The sequence below is a fragment of the Doryrhamphus excisus genome, chromosome 6 (assembly GCF_030265055.1).
Source record: "Doryrhamphus excisus isolate RoL2022-K1 chromosome 6, RoL_Dexc_1.0, whole genome shotgun sequence".
NCBI classification, from domain to species: domain Eukaryota; kingdom Metazoa; phylum Chordata; class Actinopteri; order Syngnathiformes; family Syngnathidae; genus Doryrhamphus; species Doryrhamphus excisus.
This window is the reverse complement of record NC_080471.1, coordinates 15748299-15770289: the sequence shown is the minus strand read 5'-3', so window position 1 is coordinate 15770289 and position 21991 is coordinate 15748299. Positions and strand designations below refer to the sequence as shown.

The 21991-nt window shown below is 39.8% G+C and overlaps 1 protein-coding gene across 8 annotated transcripts in view; it reads right to left on the bottom strand.

Moving 5' to 3' along the window:
- LOC131130920 (voltage-dependent calcium channel subunit alpha-2/delta-1) overlaps window positions 1–21991 on the bottom strand; it is a 76589-nt gene that overhangs the window by 30246 nt on the left and 24352 nt on the right. For all 8 annotated transcript variants that reach the window (XR_009130121.1, XR_009130122.1, XR_009130123.1 and 5 more), the window contains exons 4-10: window positions 16519–16578; window positions 16127–16162; window positions 13305–13434; window positions 7824–7955; window positions 6501–6570; window positions 5317–5367; window positions 5101–5200 (exon numbers count right to left, since the gene is read on the bottom strand). Coding sequence is in view for 5 of the 8 variants with exons in the window: in XM_058075074.1 (XP_057931057.1) it covers window positions 5101–5200; window positions 5317–5367; window positions 6501–6570; window positions 7824–7955; window positions 13305–13434; window positions 16127–16162; window positions 16519–16578 (579 nt within the window). In the remaining 3 variants the exon portion in view is untranslated. The remainder of the gene's footprint in view (window positions 1–5100; window positions 5201–5316; window positions 5368–6500; window positions 6571–7823; window positions 7956–13304; window positions 13435–16126; window positions 16163–16518; window positions 16579–21991) is intronic.

The following is a 21991-nucleotide window of genomic DNA, read 5'->3' as shown; positions in this document are numbered from 1 at the left end:
ACAGAATCAGGGTCGCGGAATAAACATGTACCCTTGCATAAATTACCAAATGTGCAACATATGTGTTGAAGAAATACATTGAATGGGTACATATACGGACACACACAGAAACACACACACTCCCACCTGGCCTTGGCTGTTATGAGCCAGTGGAAAACAGATACATTCATCAAGGCCTGCTAATTGCTTCACATCCTTGGAGCTCAACGACACGGTACCCATGGTAACAAGATGAAAGCTGTATAAGAACAATCTTATGCAGCACACCCTCTTTTTTTTGGGGGGGGGAGGTTTCATTTCCATCCCATATCATTCATATGCGACATGCACTCAGCTTGACAACAACAACAATCAAAGCAGTCTTCTACACACTTGTACACAAGGTTGTGCTCCAGGCTGTAATGATAGTGCTGATTTTCATGACTTAAGAAGTGTATGAATGATGAGTTGAATAGAACATAAAGTGCAATGAATGCTGGAAAGGTGAGGTATAAGAAACCACAACAAATCGACTAATCAGAGTTTCTCTGTGAGTTCCTAAATAAACTAATCTCCAAGCAGGGGATGCAAAATGACCTCTGACCCTGTGTGGGTGTGCATGCATTTCTAGTGTGGCCTTGTCGGTCTTGAAGCTGCTTCTCCTTTGACAATAACAGACAAACAACATCTCTATTTGACTGAAAGGCAATGATCACAATGGCCAGAATTAAGGTGAAAGCAAATAGACTGTCACGAACACACTACAGTGCACACACAAATACAATGGAGGTGAGCATAATGGCCCACGACGCGCACACACGCATCCATTGTCACATAATCTATTAAAAAAGACTGAGGCAGAGAGGTAAGAAGGGGCTGTGGGAGGGCGAGGAACAGTATAGTATGTGTGAATAGAGAATATGAGAGTGGGAAATTGAAAGGGTGTGTCACCTTGTATGGCAAATAGTGAGATCTCATATGTTATGCGGCACAGTGGAAGCTTGATTTTTGAATGCCTTAAAGTTTGTAAAAGTTTGTTTCAGCAACCATTTCATTATATAATCTCAAGGGACAATAATATAGGACTTAAACTTGGATATACTTTACAATATTCAGTGTACAGCTTGTATAGCAGAATTGATTCACTTTCCACTGAGACAACTCAAAACACAGTCATTATTGTCTAAAACACAAGTGAGCAGCAAGATAATTTTGTCTTGCCTATAGGTGGCAGTGATATAGTCTGGGCCTGAGTGCTGCTGGCGACTAGGGAACTGCGGTTCAGTAAGGGAAAAATTAATTGTGCTATGACATTGTGAAGCAAAGCCCCTTAGAAAACGTTCTAATATGGAACAACAAACGCAAACACAGCTCCAAAATGACAATGATGAAACAAGTTGAAGTTGAAGGTGATGGAGGCTTTAAAAGGGGACCTATTATGCTTTTCCACTTTTCTCACCTAAAAATGTAGTCAAAATGTTGCATTCTCGTGATCTAATTTAAAATGTTGTATTCTCCATGCCAAAGTTTCAGATAATGAGGTTTGCGCATTTGGAAGTGAGCCCTAAAAGAAGTTGGGGAAGGCTCAAAACTGTGGGTGTCAAAAAGCTACATAAAACTGCCCCTTTGTGATGTCACAGAGGTGCAGACCTCCTTATATGGTCTTGTCTGTATGCCGGATAAGCGCTCTGCCCTCCCCCAAACTCTGCTTCCTCTGCCCTCCCGCAAGCTCTGCTCCTTTGTTTACTTGCTAGCAAAGCCACATTTGTTTACAATTCCTAACAACGCCACCATCAGGCAAAAGTGGTTGGTGTTCCTGATTCCCTACCAGCAAAAGAAATAGATTTTAATCTGTCAAAGGCATTTCACACTGGACTGTTTTGTGAACATGGGCCAGTATGCAGTTGGACTAGCTGACGCCTTTCCAAAATCACAACAACCCTCTGGCCAGACATGGCCCTGTGGTCTTCAGCAGCAAAGCTTGCTTATGTCATGGAGCTGACAGTACCATGGGAAAATGGGGTTGAAGAAGCTTTAGAAGAAAAAAAAAAAAACAAGTATTCTGACCTAGCAAAAGAAGCATCCAAGAACGACTCCAGCCATGGAGGTTAGATGCAGGGGGGTTGTTGCTACATCTACCACCAGTCTGTTGAGGAAAATCTGAGTGAGAGGTCATTCCCTCCAACAGCGTATCAAAGCCATAATAAGCACTGCGGAAAAAAGAAGGAATTGGCTCTGGATACAGCGGAATGACAAAGCGTGGAAAACACAAAGACAAGCGGTGTACACCTGGTTCAGGGAGAAGGGAGAAGTCCTTCAAGGGAAGTGGAAGATATGGTACCGAGGGACCTCAGACACTGGGTACATTGTTAAGCCGTCTCGAGAAATCATGTGCAAAACATTTTACCTTAAACAATCCTTAAAACAGCATCAAACTATCCACAGAAACATAGTAAAGATGAGTAAAGGATTCCCTGGCTGTCAACATCTTGTTGATCTGCTCATGACACATACATTCAACCAAGTTTTCTTTACCTGTCCTCTTCCAAATAGTTCTATTTACTAGTTAGTTGGATTTTTGTGTTTGAGGCAGCAGGCCTTCCAAGATTGGATTAGTGATGACACAAGACAGAAGGCTAATCTTCCGGCCTTAATGCTGCTGAACACTTCCATGCTCCAGTTGGCACTCTGGCACTGCTCACTGGACTGACACCAGCTAACACAGCCAAACTAACTGAGCAGGCTGGATAGATAAAATGTAGCGGGAAGAGATCACACATGAAAGAGGAGTAAAGATGAAGAATGGGAAGGAGTAGCCAACAGACATTCCTCTGACCTACAACAGCTGCCGTGGGAGTGTGCGTGTGTGTGTCTTCCTTGACCAAATGCCAACCTGGTCCCTGGGCTCCTGTTAATGAGGGAGGATTCATAGCTAACATTAGAGATTAATGATTGAATGTCAAGTTCCAACACCTCCAGGTGGCGTGCATTAGTCCTGGGTGTGTATGAGCGAGCCCGTGGAAGAAAGAGACATAGTAAGAGGGTGACACAGAGCAGAAAAATGAGTTCTGATGAGCACAACCTCCATTTGTTTGCCTTTTGCTAATTGATTTATTAGGGGGCGGGATGAAGGCAATTAAGCAGACTACGTCTACACTTATATGTATTACAGCTTGGACTATTAAGAAGTCATTACTAGTCGTCATGACAACACTGACAAAGTTCAGTTTAATGCTAAAATACAGCAATGTCCACAGAAACATGTTCACCGGGAAAATTAATTTCTTGGCTCATTTTCCACACAAATTGCTCTCATTAAAAATTAACTTTTAGGAGGAAAAAAAGCAAGGATGAACTTAGAGTATATGTTGTTTTAATTGCATAACTGTATGTTCTCATGTACTGCAATTTCCGGTGTATAAGCCACAACCTTTTTCTTAAACTTTCAACACTGCGGCTAATTTATGGCTATGTTCTAACCTTGTGACATCTCCTTTACTTTAGAACTACTGCTCATGAATTTAAATACTGTGCCGCTCGCACGTCAGTGAGGATATGGTTGCTCATTTTTTGGCAGGAGCCAATAACAAAGAACACACGGCACACTTGTCAACCCACTGGAAATCACAGGAGGTCTTTACTCAACATAACAATGACTAATGGTGTCATCTTACAAAGAAGGCTAAACTTGGCTAGGAAATACACAACTACCAATATGATAACATTTAAAAATATATAGTTTTCCCATAGTGCATAATGCAAGTAACCCCCCCCCCCCCCATCTGAACCTTAGCGATGCTTTGTTATTGGACTTCTGCATTCCACCATGAGTACACCATGTCCAAGCAGAAGGGTCGATGCAACCAAGCAGCTCAGTGAGTGTTCCAGAGGGTGCCTGAGGGTAGACGCCACTGGTCAAGCATGCCATTTGCCTCAAAGGCAGTCAGCCCATCAGCCAGCGATCCGACCGGGTGTCTCAACAACTGGTATCACCGCTCATGAGGGAAGATGAGATGCAGCATCTAGGAAAGTTTGATGCCTACCCAATGCCACGTGTCAATCACATAGTGAAATGCTGAAAATGCCCTTCTGTCATAAGTTCCCTCAGAAACCTTGCGATAGATTGGTCTCTTACTGAATGAGTCACTGAAGTCTGAATTGTGCATGATAAAGAGTTCAGAAGAGACAAACTCAATTTAGATGGTAAGTATCATAAAACACAACGTACACTAATACTGTATATAAATCTTCTCTATTTTGTTCTACGTGTTCCACCTGCCATTCTTGGAAACACAAACAAGTATGTAATGGATGCTGAAGACTGCAAATCTGCCAAATCACTGTCCACTGAGACAAACAATGTATTGTTTCCAAAAACAAACCTTCCCCAAGGGTGTATAAGCAGTCAGCTCCAATCCTTGGGCCCATCTCAACAAACAAACAAAAATGCCTCCATGGGCACATATCTACACGCCACTCCGGCTCCTGATTGGGTCTTTCAAGACATAAACAGAAGAAGATAAATGAAAAAGTGTAAAATGATTGGTAGATGAAAAAAGTGAAAGTGAAAGGAGAGAAGAATGAGAAAAGTTGCATTGTTGTACACACAGTCAAAAGGTGCACAATAATATTGTTCACTAATTCAAAAAGATGAATGGAACTGGTAAGATGCTGAGAAGGAAAGGCAATAGAGAGATGAAGAATGACTTCTTCCAGGTTCCAGTGGTTTTTCCCGTTTGAGGCTTTAATTTCCTCAGAAGCAACGGTACAGCACACACACACTATATACAAAGTTAAAATCAATCAAGGGCTGGGTAAGACCCCTGACTTCCCCTTGGATCTTAGGTCTTCATACACTTTGAGTTCTTGCAGTTTGGCCGAGTGTGCCATTCCTTTACGTTTGTGCATATAGCCATGCAACCTCGGTTTTCATCATTAATTTGTGCCGAAAGGTCAGACAAAAAGCGAAACATCCATCTGTGTGACACAGCAATTGTAGTGTGTGTGGTGTCTTCATTCGTGCATTGGAATTACAAGCACATCTAAATTGAGTCTGGAGTTTCTACCTTTGTGGAAGTGTTTCCTTACCTGCATGACCTGACTTGCACTATCAACACTTACATAAACAACGTTGACGTAGTCATCATCAGACAGCGTTTCCAGCATCTCGCTGACAGAGGTCCTGATCAGTTTGAGCGTCAAGCCGGACACGCTACCGCTCCTGCAAGGAAAGAAAAGACAGGTTGATATAATAAGGAGCTAAATAAAAAATGAAATATGTTAGAATCAGGGGAAATCAGAAGTACAGAGATCAATGTGGTTATTAAGTTAACTCACGCATCCACCAGAATCAGCATGTCTTTGGGAGAAGCAGCTCCTTGGATATACCTGCATACACAGAAAAAAATCCCTAAACTTTGAAAACAGCAGGTTATACAGTGGTGCAGCTAATTTATGGCTATGTTCAAAAACTCATGACATCTGCTTTACTGCGGAACTACTACAAATTGTTTAAATATCATGCTGCTTTCGAGTCAGTGAGGAAATAGTAGCTCATCCTTTGGCAGGAGCCAGTCGTGAGCTATAAGCGAACTCACAATGAGCTTGTCAAAAATGGCAAGAGGTCAATAGTCAATGATACAGTCTGACTGACTGTCATCTTACAAATAATGCTAAACTCATCACACGTCAACTTAACAGTCAAAGGGTGGATAAGAAAGACACAATACACAAGCTGAATGTCTTTCCATAATGCATTTCATCCCAGCAGTGGTACTCTGGCTTCTTCAACATGAAACCCTAAGAATTGTCCATATAGGTGTAAATGTTTGTTTGTTTATGGGAATACCTCTGTTGAAGACCAATAAACAACAGTATTCTTACATATAAAATGTATAACATTTTGCTCCAATCTAGCCTCACACAGGCAAATTGTAGCTTAATTTAAGAATATTGTAAGAGCATTTGGCTTCATTTAAACTTGTATCAAGACCATTTTACTTAATTCTGGTTATGTGATAAGAACGGCTCACTTAAACTTAGACCCGATGTCTTATTTTAGGACTCATTACATTATTAAAGTCACAAGAAAAATATTGTGGTTGTGAGAATTTTAACCAAATAAATTTGAACTCTCATTTTAATATAAAAAGATGCTTTGCATCACTATTTGAAGAAATCCGATAATAAACACAAATTGTATTTTTAATGTTTTTTTTAATAATTATGTTTTTATATAAAAATATAGTCAGTGTAATGATGCAAATACTATCCCACTGAAACTCTAAAAGAAATAAAATTGTGTCATACCGTAAAACAGGGTTATAAGGGAGTTTCAAAAAACATTTTCCCAAAAATTGTCCCCTATTACCCTGCCGTCGCTTATAACCCCATTTTACGGTATATAATTATGCATGTAAAAAAAATCATCTTGTGTGTGAATATTCAAACCAACAAGCAGCATCCTAAATGTGAAATGAGCCATTACCAGGAGAAAGTAATGATGTTTTTGTATGTCTTACCAAGGTCTCCTGCGTACATCATACAGGTCAATTTTGCTGGGCGTCTTACGAGCATCCATCCAGGGAGACGCTTCAGAGAGGGAGGGAGAGGAGAAAAGTCTTCATTACACATTACTCACACCGCGGTAGGAAATAAACCACTAATTGCTATTTTATTTACGACACAGGGGACAACTTAGCAGTGACCAAAACAGACAGACATGTGGGTAATATTACACACATGTTGAATTGAATGTTATAATTCACGTAACATTACATTCTACCATCATAAATATAATTCATGGGAGTAACCAACAGAGATGCTGGCTGAATTTAATTGCTTGCACAATCATTGGCTCGTTTCTATGTGCTGCCATTAGTGAGGACAGGTGGTATGAAAGCAGCCAAGCACGCATGAGATATGACTGCTCTTCCTGCATGCTAAGTGTTTAAAAAAAAAACAACAACAAAACAAAAACAAAAAACAAGTCAAAACCAGTGATGATCCCTGAATATTGCACACAATCCTCTACTGTGAAGCCACACGGGGAACCTCATGAATAGAAAATACTATGCGGCTTAAGCAAAGATGATAGAAGGTTTGTATAGTGCAATCACAGCAAGGAGTTGGGATTTTGATTAATTCAAAAGTCTTGACTGTATTCACTGTATTATCGTATCTAAGGACAGTCTATAATTATAACCAAAGTAATAGGAAGTGACGCTGATGACCACCTATTTAAAAAAAACAACAAAACATACACTTAACATAAAACACTAACACATCCTAATATTGTTTCTTATGTTGTAAGGTGGATCATTGGTTCTGAAGAAATATTACTGACTGACTAATGATCAACTTTGATGATTTTGGCCTTGCGTTGATAATATCATCAATAACTTGCATCTCGACTTTGACAGCAACTTCATGATGGCTTTAATACATTTAGATTTTCACAGTGAATGTGTTGAGAAAAATCGTGTCCCCATCCAAAGCATCCAATGTTTGTTATGATGTCATTTCCAGCAAGAGAACATATTTTCCCTGGGAATCTACTTCATTGCATGCATTTCTTAATGTCCAATCAGTTTTAAGAACAAAATACACAAAAAGCTATTTACAGTCCACTGTTACTTGAATGTTTCTTTCTTCTCTGTGACACATTTTTGACTGATGTGACCTGTAATCTGGAAAATACGTATTATTATAGATATTACTGGTTCCTCAGAACCAGAATTGTAAAGGTATGTACAATTATTGCTGAAGATGCATAGTGTCCTGGTTACAGTTCGCTGACCTTGACCTTTTTTTCATGTGTGTGCATGTTGTATTTCATTCCTTACCTGGATAGTAGCGAGCCAGACCGGTAGCGCTTCCAAACACCTGCCACAGAAGAGTGGGATCATCCTCTCTGTTTCTTTTGAACACTTCCTCCAGTGCCTCCGTCCAATTTAGCTCATTCAGCACAATGGTGGCTAAAATGCCATGCATAAAAAAAACACAAGCAAAACCCAATGTGTAATTGAAAAGTAAACACATTCATTTTGTGACAAGTTTACATAAATTGACCTGTTCATTTTTACCTTGAAACACCTGATAACCTCTGTATGTGTGTATGTGTGTGATTGATAGTGTGTGTTGTGAGAGGCAACAGGCATTATGGATGCAATGACACAGCACCTTGACAGCGCTGAGATCCACCTCAGACTCACAATGATGGATGGGGACACAACACTCGCTGCCCCGAACTGGATCAGACTCTTACCCCACACGCCCCTTTTCCTTTCCTTTTTCCTTTTCCTTTTAATTCCGTTCAACAGTGTGTTGAAGTTATTGTATTTTTTAAATTGGTCTGTGCTCTTTAAATGAACTTCTGTGTGCATGAACTTAAACTTCCATAAGTGCCTGGCTAAGTGTGAAATACATCGGTCTCCGTTATTGATTGCGACGTGCTTACTGATGTGCAAACACTTCTCATTTGTATGCATGCCTGTAGAGGGATGAGCTAAATTAAGCGTCAGTATAACCATGGATATTTTATTGTTTCTAAATTAAAACATATGTGTATGTGTGTGTTAGTTCACAGTAGGCATTTGCCTCATTAAATGGTGAATTCTTAAAAGGAAAAAGAGGAGATATAATATGTTAGTGTCGATGGCGTATAATAAAAAAAAATCTGATCGTGCGAGGCTACAGTGGAATAGAGTGAAATAGCTTGGAGAGAGAAAAAAAAAACAAGAAATATATACTAAAGCTAAACTCCTCTGCCTCGTAGTAGACACAGCAGCCTGAAGTCAGCGATAATGCCAATGACACTAATGTATTCTCCAGCAGAACTCTGCATCGCTTTGAATGTGCACTCACTGATGAATTAATTGTGCAACTGAATGCAATAACCTAAACACTCTGGCTCTCCATTCCTGTTTACTATTAGTGTGATGCAGTGCAGTTGTACACCACAGCAATCTACAGCAATTATAAACGTATTTGTGTCAATAGAAACCGGGCAGATTTGCTGAAAATGCTCTAAAATGTTTATTATTATCTCGATCTCTATATTGTGTCATTTAAACTCTTTAGTCCTGCTTCTTCCCTCATTTACCAAAACAAATGTGGCCGTTATGATCCGTCTATCATCTATTTCCAGCCTACAGTAGCCGTCCCATGCTTCTGCCTGCCTGTGCAAGGTGATTTCATAAACCTTGCCTCCTACTTTACCCAGAAAATCCAATTTTCCCCCAGCTGAGAAAAGGCTATTCCTGGAACATTTATAGGGTGGAGCTCAAATTGGGGGAAGTTGAAGTCTCAACAGCATATGGATGTCGTCTTTTTCTTCAGGCATAAAAAAATAAATTCTCTGGCTAAGGTGGCCACTCTGTCCAAAATGTGTGACATATGTAGACTGATCCGTTTCTTCAATGTGTTTTCACCACGGGTGTAACTTTGGGTCTACCACCGGAAGGTTCAATTATTTGCCTGTTTATTTATTTATTGAATCATTAACTTAATTTGGCAGACCTGTATTAGAAATACAGTACACTGTGATACTTTTACTGAGATTTACTTGGCATTGTTGGAGCTGTGTACTTTATGCCACAATGACACAGTAGTTAGTATTCAGAGGGAAGGTTAAATTACCGGATGATTAAATATGCTATTGTTTTTCTGGCAAATTATACAAATAAAGAAAATGAACTCGATATTAGTTAAATCAGAATGATGTGATTATATTTGGGGGGTTACATTGGCTGGATCTGATTTTTGCGGGGGCCATGACCTCCCTATCCCCCGTGAAATTTACATGCTTGGCTTTCACCAATTGCACTGTACACCACCTTTAACCTTCCCACCTTTTTTCTAACTTTAAGGCAGTGTTTCAAGGCATTTGATTTTCACAAACATGGCGTATTCACAGATACTTTCAAAATAGCCTCTCCATCAATTCAAAGATTTTCCCTTATGGGGGCTTGATTTATGGGAGCCAGACCGCACAAGGTCCCCATGACATGAGAACGTAAACAGACTTTGTTCCACAGAGAAAAAGTTAGCAAGTCGGTTTCCAAGCCTTTACATTGCGGAGCATTCTTATGGAACATTCGTCCCGATTTACTTGAAGGTTTTGATTGAAGTAATTTCTGTATATAAATTCATCAAAAAGGTATTGGTGATAATCAATACATTAAATATGTTTCTTAATATTGTTGAATTTGGCACAATCTACGTTAATATTGTTGTGTTGTTGTAGTCAATTGTAGAGCTGGAACAATGAATGGATGAATCGATGACTAATCAATTATCCAATTAATTGACTCATATCCTTTGTTATTGGACTGTGGCACATTGGAGAAATATAATTAAACATAAAAACTACGAGCAAAAATGTGGGAAATAAATTACACTATGTAAAGTTAAAATGGTTGAATGTTGACACTTTCTACAAAGCAAGAAGAAAAAAACCTTTGGGCACCCGATTACTTGATGGAAATAACAAGCTTCAGCTGTTTCCATTCTCCTAGTCGAGTGTTGATGACGGCAAGCTGCATCAAATCAAGATGGTGTCATCTTCAATATATATCCAGTTGCTTGATGTCTTTGACAAGTATTTTAGCTTCCTATGGTCCCGCATTGTGATTGCTGTAAATTTTACAATTGCCTTTCCAAGTGCTTTGATTTTCCCATGCTTTGTTAAGTTAAGTTAAATTAAATTATGTTATGTTTGCTTCTCACCTTGTCACCTTGTTTTTTTTTTTTTGGTTTCTTTTGGTGAGCTTTGAGGCGATTTGGTGTTACTATTTCTGCCAGACACTGGAATCCACATCCACCCACCATAACAATAAGAAGGATGTACTATTAAAGAGAAACTTATAAAAAAAAAATTATATTTTTTTAGAGAAATTTGTGCAGTTTTATTTAAGTAAGCCTCTTGTACTTATTCATTGTATGTACAGTCCAACCTTTTATTATTTATGTAAAACCTGGTCACATTTTTTTGATGCAATTTAGTGTTGTATTGAAATAATAAGGTGATGTTCAAGGTTTCATTACATTTGATATTGATATAAGCTAGTCTGTTTGATGCAATTTAAGACAAAATAAGGTTTGGACCATCACTGTGAAAAACAAATTGCATACACAGACCTTACTCAATTTCAATTGAAGACCCCTGCCATAAAGCGATAAATATCATAGTGTGTGACACACACACACCGATACTTTCATCTCATACAGATCATTTTCCGTCTTGGAGGGATTCCAGCAGCTCTGAAATTCATTACTTGAAAGCAATACACAACATCTTTGAGTGTGTGAGGAATTGTGGCACCCAGCCCAGAATCTAACCAGGGATTTGTCAGAGGAATGACAAAAAACAAAAACAAAGTCACACTGGGTTCAAACACAAGCTAACAAACAAGCCTGAACTTTTACAAATAAAAAAAATCAAAAAGTTTGACATCAACGGACACCTGATCCATCGTTCAGTTTTCCTAGGTCTAAGGGTCTGAAGAAAAAGGTGACGTTTGTTAACCTTGAGGCCAAACGGGTCCTCAGCAGGACTTTAACCCTGCTGAGGAAGTCACTTTTTTGGGTCAGCTGGCCCTTTCCTGTGAGTGCTGACATCTCACGGAGAGATAATTAATGAATGCTGTAAGCCAGTCAGTCTCACATAGATCTAACCCACCAGGAGAAATTAGCCTCCTGAGACGGCTACCCTCCAACAACTTTACATTTCTGCACACTGACACTCAAACCAAATGATTGTGAACCTTGCAAAGTGCCGATATCACCACATAATTAAACAATGATAAATAAATGCGTTTCCGAGTTAAATCCAATCTGTGATAATCTGTACATATGTATGTTTCAATGCTAAGTGCATAGGATTTTTTTTTCGGTTTGGTGGTATTGACATTTGTTTTGTGTGACCCTGTTAAACCAAAAAAAAAATGTATCAGATGGGGGAAGAAAAAAAAATCTAGTCTGTAGTGGAGACAACTAAGAGAATAAAAGAAATAACTCAACACTCTCACAGAGCCAGGCGCCATTAAACATTTAAACAGCCCTGATATTCTTCATAACTAAGAAATGGCCACCATATATTCGAGGCTTGAGGAATACTCAATGTGCTATTTGATATCACATTTGCAAACTCAGCTGCGTGCATGTGGAGTACAGAAAATGTATTGAAGCCATTGAACAGTCAGTATGAAAGCTAGCAATAATAGTTTTTAAATATTTAAAGCAGTGGATTATTTTTTCTCATCCATGTGGAAAATGACACATTATTTTTATTCAATCATGTTTTTCATTATTAGGAAATTCATGTAGCACTATTAAATTACACTATCGATTTCAATTTCAGCAGTCGTTAAAGGCTATTCAGGTATTCAGGTTTCATTAGAGGGTATATTTTAGCTGGCACGCAGGCAGACGCAGTTTCGATTCCACCCTCTGCCATCTCTGTGTGGAGTTTGCATGTTCTCCCCGTGTGTGCATGGGTTTTCCTCCCACATTCCAAAAACATGCTAGGTTAATTGGCGACTCCAAATTGTCCATAGGTATGAATGTGAGTGTGAATGGTTGTTTGTCTATATGTGCCCTGTGATTGGCTGGCGACCAGTACAGGTTGTACCCCACCTCTCGCCCCAAGACAGCTGGGATAGGTTCCAGCACCCCCACAACCCTTGTGAGGAAAATGAATGAATGGATGATGAAAAAGTGGCCAAAGATCCTTAATGCATAAGGATTAAGGATAGTCACTGTTTTCAGTGATCATTTGTACATTCTGAAATGCATTTTAAACTTAATTAAGCTTTGAGAAAACACAATCTTTTACACCATTCTAAATGATCCTGGTAACATTGAGTTTATTCTAGAGCAGGGGCCTGCACATTATGGCACAGTTAGCCTCCCCTATAGTACAGATAGATGGTCCGAAGTTTACGGCTTCTGGTGCCTCCCAGGAGAGGCTCACCTCACACTTTGAAACCTAGAGCCTTCTAATAAACTAGAAAATTTGCTAAGCATGTATTGAGAAATAGTAAAATGTTTAAGGAGACATTCATTCATTCATTCATTTTCTAACCGCTTATCCTCACAAGCGGGCAAGAGGCGGGGTACACCCTGGACTGGTCTATTGGTCTACTGGACTATTTTGATCTATCTCTTGTACTAAATACCATTATATCATCCTCATCACTTTCTTTTTTGAACAAATCCATTAAGCCAAAGGCAAATTTGGCAAGGTTGCAAATTGCAATCATCTTCTAATGGAGTTATACGTGTCAGCTGTAACCATGGTTACCACAGTGTGTGCATGCACTCACAGCCATCATAGATGTCGGTGGGAATGTGCACAGCCGTGTGACTGTGGTCTGTCAGACGCTTAAATGACGGGTCCTCCTTAAAGTCCGGGCGGATTCGATATTTCCGTCCCTCTGTCTCATTTGCATCCAGCTTGGGAAGAAACAAAAAAACAAAAAAACGTTTGAAACCTGCTGCAAAGCATGTAATATATGTAGAAAATAGAGCACCATTAGATATTTCAAATACCCTAACAATGCTTCTCTATTGTGTCTTTAGAGGTGATTATGATAACTCTACTTGATGACATTGTGACAATTTGGCATCAATGGTATCAACATGGATGTGACAATACATGAAGAAACATGCACTGAAATGTGGAGAAAGGCATGCAGGATGGAGACGGAGGTGACGGGAGGAAAGAAAAAGGAGGAAGAGCATGTGTGAACACTTGCTTCCTAATAAAGCAACTGTGCAGCCTGCTCATCTATCTCATCTGTCAATTAGAGTAGAAACATGGCAGAAACCTCTTCACCTGCAAAAAAGAGGGTGGGAGGAGGGATGCATTAGAGGCGGCGAAGACAAGAGCCTTGGAGGAGAGGCAGAGCAAAAGATGTTGCATGAAAGCAAAGAGGCAAAACACAGGAGTGGAAGAGGTGAGGATGAAGGAAGGATATTGAGGATGCGAAAGGGAGGACAAGAAACAACCTTTTTCACTGGCTCACATCTGAGTCGCTTCAATGACAGCGGATGTAAAATGGACAAAAGTCTTGGGACACACCTTAATGAATTAAATTGTCAAGCAGGGGCTCAGTTTAGAACCCTGAATCATAATTATTTTTTTACTAAAACAATGATAATACTTCTGCTGTCAATGTTTTTGGGAAATAGACAAATGTAGTACAATAAACTCAATATACTGCCAACAATACAACATATTTGTAAATACTGTAATGCTGATGCTGTAGGATTACAATATCAAATATAATTTGATACAGCATCATATGATAAGATGCAATGTAGTGTGAGTAAGTTTATGTTTCCTTCAATGAACTGCAGCTCCCCCAGTGCCAGCAGCACTCATGTAGCCCCAGACCATGACATTTCCACCATTCCTGAACGAGACACAATCATCCTGGTACTTGTGTTTACCATCTATTTCAGGGGTCGGGAATCTTTTTGGCCGAGAGAGCCACATATTTTAAAATGTATTTCAGTGAAAATACTTTTTAACACTGAGTACAGTGTTCCCTCCTTTATCGGAAGGGATAGGTTGCTGCAGCTTCCCGGGGAGCCTCATCTCCCGTCTTCAAGATGAGCTGGCTGCACAGGACGAGGACGTTGGAGGAGCTTATTGCTCTCTCCATTCGGCTGGATGGTCGGCTGTGGGAGCGCACCCTTCAATGCATAGTGGAGATGACTGCCGCTCCACGGCTGGAGGTGCCAGCTGCTCAAGAGGATCACCCAGATCCCCTCATCACACCTTCAGACATCAGCAAACTCCCTACGGAGGCCCTCGGCGGGGATGAACCCATACAGTTGGGAGCCAGTCGCCTGTTGCAGACAGACAGGATTTGACGGCTGCATCTTAATCTGTGCCTGTATTGTGGAGAGGCGGAGCTCTGGGTGTACCCCGGAGGTCAAAGTACATCCTCCTCCAGCAAGGAGGGAGCATACTTTAGTATGCTCTTCCATCGGTTGCTCTCCGTTCCATGTCGGCCATGGATTCCAGCCACCCTTGTTCCCCTCCCAAGAGGCTGAACCAATCCTCTGTGTCTTTGGTTGCCTCCCTGCTGTGCCGTGTCCACCAGGTATGGTGAGACACATGTGTGGCACTCATGCATTTATGTAGGCGCAACCAGAAGTTGGCTGATCACCAATAGCCAAAAATCTGGCTACAGGCCTGGCCAGAGGCTTTGTTGTCGTCGCGGGACCTCACACTGGCTGGCACCTCGAGGAAGAGGTGGTGCGTATGGCCAATGCAGTATCCGCGAGACTCAAGCTCAAGCTTGGCATGTAACAGCGTTCATACCAAGGAGATTATACAACAGGAGAAGTAAGGCATTCACTTCCATAGTTTGCACTGGGCGGGTTTAGGCAGAATCCAGAGAAACTCAAATGAAAACATGCTCTCGGCATACGGCTCAGTCATTAAGTGCTTAAGTAGAGAGTCCAAAAGACCAGATTTGTCATTTTTCAAGTTTCACGTACACAAAAGCAGGTATGTGTAGATTTCTAACACTGTCTATATTATATGGATCTCCCATATTAGCTGAATTAATGACAAGTCAGTGTTAGTCATTATAGTCTATCAAATGTTGCATTGTGTAAATTCTTCTGTTTCTTTAATACTGTTGTTCAGGTTTTTATTGACATCTACATCATCCATCCATCCATTTTCTATGCCGCTTATCCACATTAGGGTCGCCAGATGACTTCAGGTGAGAGGCGGGTTACACCCTGGACTGATTGCCAGCCAATCGCAGGGTACACATCTACATCATCTAGGTCATAATTCTGCAGTATAATGATTTTTTTATTAGCTTGCTCATAAAGATCACATTGTTTCTTTACAATTAATTTTAATTTTCATTTAAAATTATTAATAATATATATGTTTCATTTTCTTCCAGAGTGCTTCAATTATTTTTAAACTTGTATGACCGTTAAAAATCGGACTTAAAACATTGCCTGCACAGTTAAAGGTTATATGGTGCATTGTTATGCAAAATGGTGTTGAAATCAAAAGGGCATCGACACTATAAATGGTTCCTGTTGTTGTAGTGGCCATGTGCCCCAGTACTCTTGTCCATAAGGTGTGGGTAGAACAAAAACAAGCACTCACGCTGTCCTTTGAATTGTAGTACGCAATTTCATCATCCTGCAAACAAGCACATTACCAGAGAAAAACATCACTATAATGTGACAAGAACAAGCGTTATATTATGACTTATACTCCATTAGTTAGTTTAATGCTGTACAGAGACACAAGGGGGTTCTGAAATGGGACTCCTAATGTGTCATAATGTGCAATATTTACTGATGGAGCTGCAATCACTGTAAGCGTCACCCTTTAAGCAGCCATAATAAAGCAGTTGAGATGATGAAATAGATCAAAATAGATGTGCATGACTTGTTTGTGTGTGCATCTCTTGAGGTCAGATTTATAGGCAGAAAACTAAACCATGCAAATCAAAAACCTTCCACTTCTCATGGTACAGTGCTCCTCATCCTTACCTCAAATTCATCTTTCCACAGATGCTCCATCTGGAAATTCTCCGCAGCTGTAGCCAGTTTCTGGGGGAAATTAAGGATGACAGGGATTTAGCCTGGGAAATACGTGCAGAGTCGTACAGTCACTGGTTGGTCTAATTACTGGAAATGTGCACAAAAAGTAGGTATGTTAGCAGCAGACCAGACACAGATATATTATTGCATCCCCTCCCTCGCGGACCTCAAACTGCCAGGCTATCAAGGTCTTACAGCACTGTGAGGCAAAAGGCCACATCGCACAGCATAATAATGTCAGAGTGAAAAGGTTTTAAGGTGTGTGTGTGTGTGTGTGTGTGTGCGCGCTTTACAGCATATGAAATGGCAAATGACTGAATAAAGTCAAAGGCAAGGGAATTACTGACTGAGAGGTTGTCAGTCAAAGAGGATCCTGCGTAATAAAAGGTGGGTGTAAGAGTAAGTTAATGCCACCTCGTGAAATGTATACATAGATTGAGTATTTTTTAAATACACTTTAATAAAACAAATCAAGCCACGGAAAGCACAAAAAACATTCCCACCACACTTAGTGTATGGGCCAATAAATGATGCATTCAGTGTTGGTGCACATCAGGACAAAGGTGAAATATAGCAGTGACTTTACACCATTACAGTCTACTTGCATTAGGGCCATATGGGGCAGTGAACCACGAGGTCCAGCAGATGGAGTTGTGGTGAAAAAAAAACGTGTGTGGCTGTTGATTACTATGCTGTAATACTCCTACTGATACCTACAGGACTGGAGTGGAATAGTATTGGAGATGTACAAGTTTAGTATTTTTTAGCATTGTTCAGCTTTGGGAGCGTTCCACACTCTACTGAGTACTATTCAAGTAGTTGAAAGGGTTTTTTTTTTTTGGTGCATGTTCATCACGTGATGCATGTTCCTTTTATGTACTCCAGCCTCAATTTTGAATTCATACACTTTCAATTTTGGGTGGTTTTGACAGCCACGGTAGCTGAGGTCAAACACCCAATTAACTGCAACTTTTTATTTCAAACACTAACATCTCCTTCAAAATTTCAATGTTTTGTTTTTCAGAATACGTCTGATCCAAGATTGACTATGTGGGTTTTATGTTGGCTTATCTGACCCCCCAAAAGCCAGCAGCCTTATTAAGAACCTCTTCCATCCCACACAATCACAGTTCTCCTCTTCTTCCCTCTGACAGATGTGACAGGACATTAAGGTCTGCTTTAACAATTGTGAGAAAGAAACAGCACTTATGTATAAGGACTTGTTTCTCATTTTCCCATGAGGCAACACCCTCCCCTCCTTGGATGCATCTATAGTTGCTAGAGAGGGTGAAACTACAGTATTTTGCAGGAGAGGATGTTTAAGGTATCCCCTAAGTATTTAGTTCAAGTGCTTCACCCTTTGTCAGAGCTTTGCAACTGTTGAGAGTGTTATTGCTCTGTCTGGTCAACACCTTCTGCACAATTATTACAAATATACTTTAACCTGCACTTGGTCCCTGTTCTCTGCATAGTTTGGTAGCTGCCACAATGCCGACATGCGCAAACATGACAACATTGGTTGTTTTTGGATATTTGTTGTCACTGAATTTGAATTGTAGGTTACTGTATGTGTAGTTTACCCATGGCAATGGTAGAACTCAAGTTCATGAATTACCCATCACTTGCAAGTCTTTTATAGTCCTATTTCCTATTGGAAAGCCTCAGCGAAACAGAATTGTGAGATTTTATACTACTCCCTACTCATCTATTTTGAAAAATAGAAAAAAATCTTAAATAAGCTCAAAATATGCATCTTTATTACCATCTACAATAAAAGCAATCTCAGCAATATCAGCGCCTCACTCCATACTGTAATAACTTTAATCAAATGACATTATGTGATTATTTATTGATTTTTTTAACCAGAAAATTATGTTCATTTGTTAGCTGTATGCACTGAGTGATGAAAGTGTATATATTGATGGCCTTCTAAACACAAAGAGATCTACTTGATGAGATTAAGTTGTTATTTCCTCTCATCTCATTGTTCAAAAGACAATATCAACTGCAACTGAACCCCTATTTAAGATGAAACAATATTAACAATATTAAGTCGAGTCATCCCTCAGAATATTGAGGTTCGATGATCATGGCTACATGTGTTTGAATCTGGTTCCTGGAACGTATTCTGGTCGTGACGTCAAAGCTATCTATGACAGCAGTATGAGTAAACAAAATATATGAATGTCATGAGCACTTTAAGATCAGATTGATTATATTCTAAAGAACTCCAAAATGTTATAGCGCCAAAACACATAATAAAATATGTCAAGGACCTAAAAATAAACAGAAGTGGGGGAAAAAACCTTTGGAGCAGCTTGCGTACACTCCTCCGTGATATTCATTAAGTTGTAAGAGGAACAAATCCCAGTATCGCATGATCTTACAGTACAACATCTGATAAGAATTTCACCAAGGCTTCAGTATGTGTGCTGATAGTTTATGAAACAACTTGTATGAAGAGGGTGGAACTTGATAACCGTACAAAATCTCACTCATTCCTTCCCATTGATAATTCACTGCACTGACAGTTACAGTCAGAAAATACGCCCCAGGTTCAACAAGATTAAAAACATCATATTTAAAAAAATACTCTAACTATTAAATTGTCACACAGGCATTCAATCAAACAAATGTGCTGCACTTTTAGTGCCACCGATTTCCACATTCAGTGATGAGATGCATGAGTATTGGTTGAAGCTGCTCAGGATACCTTGCATGTTTTAGTATCTATCTCTCTTATATTATACCCAAATGGTGCATGGTGTCAAAAATGGCTACCTTATTGTGATAGTACTATAGTATATGCATGCACATGCATATACAAATCTGTACAAACACATGCCCCAGTGGATAGCAGACGGACACACTTGTTAAAAATTCATGACGAGACTTCAACAGGGAGGGCTGCACTTCCTTCTGGGAGATATGAGGAAGGAAGGGTGTCTGCCTGTGAAAATATGTGTCAAAATGAGCCTAATTACCCGATCCATCATTTTATATCACTTTGTCAAACACACATACACAGAACTTGAATTTGATTAAAATTTGTCCACATTTAAGAGTGATGGTTTCATCCGTCTTTTCCTCTCTCACTCTCTCTCTCTCTCTCTCTCTCTCTCTCTCTATATATATATATATATATAGTAGCTCTATATATTAAGGATGTCAAAAATAATGCGTTAACGGCGGTAAATAATTTATTTAATCAATTCAGTCACATTTTTTTAGCGTAATTAACGCATGCGCATCATGCCAAGCCAGCGTTCTCTGTTATGATGACAGACGGCGTCACAGTGTAGCTCCCCACACAGACTATGTCGCCTCTTTAGAACTGTATTCTGAGCTGAACACATCAACAGCAGTGCAATTCAAACACCATTTATGTATCTCAACTCTAAAACAAACACGTCTTTAGTCCGTTCGTCATCGCATTACTTCCTCACCAGGCAGATCACAAGATGCTTTCACTGTTTGGGGTGAACATCACAACGTCTCTATTATGCCTGCACGTGGTCTAAATCGGGTCACCGACATGGTGCCCTCTTGCAATATTGCTTTGAAAGACCACACGAGTCTCCTGCCAGTATATATATATATATATATATATATATATATATATATATATATATATATATATATATATATATATATAGCTTGCTGCATGAGGTGGTATCTCAACAAGAAAGCATAGTGGAATTCCCAGGGTGATTGTGTGATTGTTCGCTGTACACGGAGAACAAAAGCCCAGCAAGAAAGTGTTTCAATTAGGGAGTGCTGCAGCAATTTGCTACACCGGTTTTGGTGGAGGTATGCAGTCTGAGGCTACCTTTTATTCATTTAACTCTATTAACACAAAAATTGAGTAAGCTCATATTGGGTATATATATATATATATATATATATATATATATATATATATATATATATATATATATATATATATATATATATATAATTGCCGGACACTTAATTAGGTACACAAACGCCATTTCAACTACCTTACATTATTCCTATACAGGATAATCTTTTAAGTTGAACACCGCTGAGGTAGTACAATCAGGATTTAACTGATAAAAAAATATATTGCTGAAGTCACACAAGTATGTGAGCTGTAGAGATGAGACCCACTGAACCTCTCTGATGGTGTCAGTCACATATTTTGTATTGTAACTCAGATGTTCCAGATGTTGCGCCCAGTGAATGTACTGTAGGTTTGGTTCAGGCTCCCTCTCAGGATAAGCGTCCAGCTGTGTTTACAGACTAAGCTCTGCGTGTGCCTCGATATAATGTCCTATCAGCACATCATCTTAAAGCTCATAAGGCACATGTGAGATTCATTTGGTCCAGATGGAGCAATCCAGTCAATATAACAGCAAGATACTTTATTTACCATTTTTGGGGGAAAACTAATTTTTGTGTGCATGGCTGCTGAATTTGTTTCATCCTATCAATACTTGAGAAACTCGTTAATCCCACAGTTTTTACGAATGCCATAACCGTAAAGAAAGCCATTCTAAAGTAGTAAAGTAGAAAGTCATTAAATAGTTATTTCAAGTTGTCATTTGCTTAAATTGATTGACACAAGCAATCTCACTTGGAAGAAAAGAATAACAAAACACATTTCAGCACAGCAACAATTGAGTTAATGGGCATCCCTAACTCGCCGCCTGCTGTAACGATCTTGATCTAACTGCTCATTAGTCTTCTTCTCAGTGATTGTGGTGTAGATGGCTCAGCTCCACACTCTAATGAGTCTACTCCGTCAACTGTGGATGACCACTGGAGACCTGAGGAGAGCCACCTCTCAACTGCAGCCTTAATGGGGAGGATGAGACTGGGATTTAAATCTATGGTGGTTTCGAAAAATGCTGCAGTAGTAGCACCAGCTAAGATAAATTCACTGGTTCTGTTAAGTCCAAAGATGAATACAGCTGATGAGTCTGCCAGAATGCAGGAATGATCATGCTTTCAACTGATGAGGGTCAACCTCACACAGAGTCTCAGCGGTATACAGCGGTACAAAGTTTGGGCAAGGTAGCAAACAGACATGTAATTATGAAGTTTATATAAAGATAATGCTGATCAATGAAGTAAAATTTTGCAATGTACCAGTTATCCATCCAACCATTTCCTATGCCGCTTATACTCAGTAGGGACGCAGGGGTTTGCTGGAGCCTATCCCAGCTGACTTTGGGCGAGAGGCGGGGTACACCCTGGACTGGTTGCCGGCCAATGGCAGGGCACATTTTGATAAACAACCATTCACACTCACATTCACAATAACGCCCGTACAGGCCAAACTCACACAGAAATGCCCTAGCGGCAATTGGAACTCAGGTCTTCCCTATATCTATATCTATACCCTATATCTATATGTGTGGCCAACACTGACATCATCGTGCGGCCATGCAGAAATTAT